Source organism: Mizuhopecten yessoensis, unplaced genomic scaffold (genome assembly GCF_002113885.1).
Source record: "Mizuhopecten yessoensis strain PY_sf001 unplaced genomic scaffold, ASM211388v2 scaffold9987, whole genome shotgun sequence".
Classification (NCBI taxonomy): domain Eukaryota; kingdom Metazoa; phylum Mollusca; class Bivalvia; order Pectinida; family Pectinidae; genus Mizuhopecten; species Mizuhopecten yessoensis.
Genome location: NW_018408322.1, coordinates 713,246 through 717,093, shown reverse-complemented (window position 1 = coordinate 717,093; position 3,848 = coordinate 713,246). Strand labels below are relative to the sequence as shown.

At 37.0% G+C, this 3,848-nt stretch overlaps 1 protein-coding gene across 1 annotated transcript; it reads left to right on the top strand.

Annotated features, from left to right (window-relative positions):
* The first annotated feature begins 1,316 nt into the window (after positions 1–1,316).
* LOC110459237 (FMRFamide receptor-like) lies at positions 1,317–3,798 on the top strand. Its single transcript, XM_021511400.1, has 2 exons — positions 1,317–1,743; positions 2,043–3,798. The coding sequence occupies exon 2, from the start codon at positions 2,064–2,066 to the stop codon at positions 3,231–3,233; it is 1,170 nt and encodes a 389-aa protein (XP_021367075.1). The 5' UTR covers positions 1,317–1,743; positions 2,043–2,063; the 3' UTR covers positions 3,234–3,798.
* Positions 3,799–3,848: the final 50 nt, after the last annotated feature.

The following is a 3,848-nucleotide window of genomic DNA, read 5'->3' as shown; positions in this document are numbered from 1 at the left end:
CTCTCTCTCTCTCTCTCTCTCTCTCTCTCTCTCAATAATAGATAAATTCTTATGATGTGTATATACAATTATTTATCTTATAAGGAAAGGGCGTTAATAATGTTCATGTAACTTGTGCCCAATCCTCTTGCATTTTTTGGCAATAAAATATGTTTAAACAAAAAGAACAATTCATTCTCTTAATAATAGTGACGAATACTAGCATTATAATGTGAAGTTAGGAATGATGATATGCCGTTTTAAAGACTGAATAAGCTGAGGCATAGACAATTGAAAATGTGTTTTTAAAGAGTGTTTTTATGGCTCCAATATGTTGTTGCAGAGGTGAAATAATCGCAATTCATACGCGTCGGATTCCGGGGCGTTTCACTCAAAATATACAAAAACTCTGATCAGTTATTATACGGCACGTGCATAAAATGTGCAAAAATACATGAATAATAAACATTTGATTAGTTACATAAGATTATATAATGTTGAAATTAGACAAGAGAATATTCTGTTCCATAGAAAAACATGTATGTTTGGTCTATACCAAAACATGACTTTAAAACTTATCTTGTTATTTTGCTACTGTAGTTTTCCGTTTTAAGGTTTAGGGTTCCAAAATACAATTTTTAAACGGTGAGAAGTATACCAATGAAGAACTTTTTTTTTCAACATGTAGTTCTTGTTCAAAAAGAACTTAAATATTTCTTGATCGTTCCAATGGAACTACTATATTTTAGCTTGGTGTTACTGGAAACATTAACCCTGATAATACCGACACATTGGCTTATTCCTGAACAAGATTCAGCGTTTTTATATGTCAGTTAAGACATTTTTCATTGTTTTTGAATGAGTTAACAAATTACTGTGCAAACTATTGCAGCAGAGTAGTATATGATACAATGATTTCTTGGTAAATATGCAAGACCACACTATTGTGTTTTTCTAACGAATCAGAAAGCACTCATTTATTGCGCGGACGAATATATTCACGAGTGCGCGGATAGTGCGCGGAGCGCACGAGTGAATATATACGTCCGCGCAATAAATGAGTGCTTTCTGATTCGTTAATAAAAATAAAAGTGTGTGGTCTTGTTTTTATCACATACCTTCGTATTTGGTAGAGATCGATACAAAGATTTTATAAACTTTGATATATTTTGCAAATACCGGGAACTTTTTAGTTCGCCATGACAAGGGGATTCCCATAAAAAGTAGTTCCGGCAAATAGGTAGGTAAATACAACATTCCGAATTGCACATGTGCAACACAGAACGTTGTATTTCATGGTCTGAAAATTGCTTGTATTACTATAACAAGATGCAACAGATATGTGATAAAATATGATACAAATGTTACGACGAAGGCGGAAATTAAATCAGTCTCATCTATAGGGTGTGATTGATGAGGATAAACAAACGTGTAGGTGTTATATCATGAAATGAATATAAAAATAAACCACTAGTTCGATCTAGTATAAGTTCATTTGGTCTAGTTTAAAGTGTAACGTATAAGGTCATGTTTACCATGAAAACCGGAAGGTAAAGCATCAATAAACACCTCAGACAGAGGTCAAACGGTCGTCACGTGCCAATGACGACATGCACAGCTCGGTATAAGAGGATACTTGATCAATATCCCGGACAATTATAACAGGACAGATTCAAACGATACACGTCCAACACACATCTCCGCAATGATATATTAAAGCGTACGACAGAATTTTACTCCTCAGCGAAAGTATCAGGATTGCCAGTAAGTTTTTTTCGTGTATTTTTCATACCTCTTACGATATCAAATAGCATTATTATATTAATATTCAGCTGACTGAATGCAGTTATATATACTTTCTTGTATGTTAATATTTAGCTTTATACGACTATGAAAGTGTAATCTGATACACAGATTTGTCTAGTGTCAAAACTAGCGCTTAGTATCTAATAAACACGTCGAACTTAAAATCAGTTAGACTATCCTTTCATTCGATTAGTTATTATTTATATTCATGTCTGACCTATTCGTGAACTATGTACAATTTGTTACTTTCATTGTAGGCTTTATCCGTCTTCACGAGTATGAATATTCCAATTAGTGCCTCCCGCCCGGACTTTGTACCACCCAACTCTACAACGAACGACAGCACCTTCCTCATTCGCCGTGATTACCTGTCCAAGTTAGAGTGGCCTGCCTTGGTTCATGCCACGTTTCCGGTTATTATACCGATGTTGCTAATACTCGGCATCATTGGGAACTCGCTGACAATTGCTGTATTGTGGCACAAGAAGATGAAGTGCACCACAACCATCCTGCTGTTCCGAGCCCTCGCCGTCACGGACATGGTGGTCAGCGTGGTGTGGTCACTAAATGCAGTGTCCGAATATTACCTTTTCCAGATTCCGGAAGGTAGGTCCTATTACCTGGACGTAGTGTATCCGTGTATTTACATCGTCCTCCTCTACCTCATTTACTTCTTCCGAGGTGTCAACATCTGGATCACTGTAACGCTCTGTGCGGAGAGGTTCATCTTCGTCTGTGTTTATTACAAAGCAAATGTTCTGTGCACTAAGAAAAGAGTCACCATCATCCTCGCAATCATTACCGGATTCTTCTTTGTGTTCAGCATCCAGCAACTGATCGAGTTTAAGCCGGTGAGGTACCCATGTTACGGTGGCCTGTGTTACATAAATCACTTTACTGAGGTGGGAAAATCGTTTTATTACTCCAAGGGGCCATTCTGGTTTAATATGTTGATGTACAACATTTTTCCAACTCTGCTTCTGATATCACTTAGTATTCCCATCATCTGTAAACTCTGTGCAATACGCAAGAAACGCGTACAGATGAAGAGTACGACTCAATCTTCCGGAACTCTTCAGAGAAAAGAGGCGAATGTGACCGTTGTACTGTTGCTGATTGTTTTGTTTTCAGTGTTGTCAAACCTTAACGGTCCATACCTTGTGGCGGTGTACGTATATAACATATATAGTTCTAGCTTCTTTTATCTTATCTGTATATTCAATACCGTTGTTGTTTTCAACTCATCAATTAATTTCGTCATTTATGGTGTGGTGGGAATGAGATTTCGAAAGATTCTTATAAAAATATTAAGAGAAGCATACTACAAGGTGTTAAGGAAACCGGCTCCCACCAAAGCCAAGCCTGCACATACGAGAGACGAAACGGCTTCAAGTGGCAACGTCATAGAGTTAACTTCAAATGACACTACCCTGTACAATGGTATCTAGACATTTGTGCACATGGCGTAGATAGACCAGTGTGTTTGGCTGCAGAAAATATATGTACCCAGACATGAATCATGTAATTGTAGAAGACAGGGGCGAATAACTCTATGTGATCTGTCGCTACAACAGAATGGAGAGGCGGATATATTGTTAACCAATTTAATAACAGCATATATAGCACTTCTTGTGTTTTCCATTGTTTACTGGACGTGAAAGACACAAGTTCTATAGTAAGGTAGTTTTTTTGTGCTACTCAGTTGATAATGTTGAATATTGTTTGCCAGGGTTATTTTAGAACATTACCATACGTATATATTAATATTTCCAGTGTACAGAGCCTAGATGTTTCTACCGGGCCCAATGTATGTTATTTCCGTATAACATACATTGGGCTATTGTGACGTCGCTATGATTATGACGTCATAACTGTAACGTTGCAGATTGCACTGCTTCACTGTCAACTGGTGGCTGTTCTCTGTATGGATTTACACTGACGCTGAAACATGTTCAGACTAATATTATGTCTTTAGTTCTGCGTGAACTGTAAGTTGATTAACATAAAATGTAAATATAAGTATTGGTTGTCATATTTTTGACATGCATTGGTGTGTGACATAC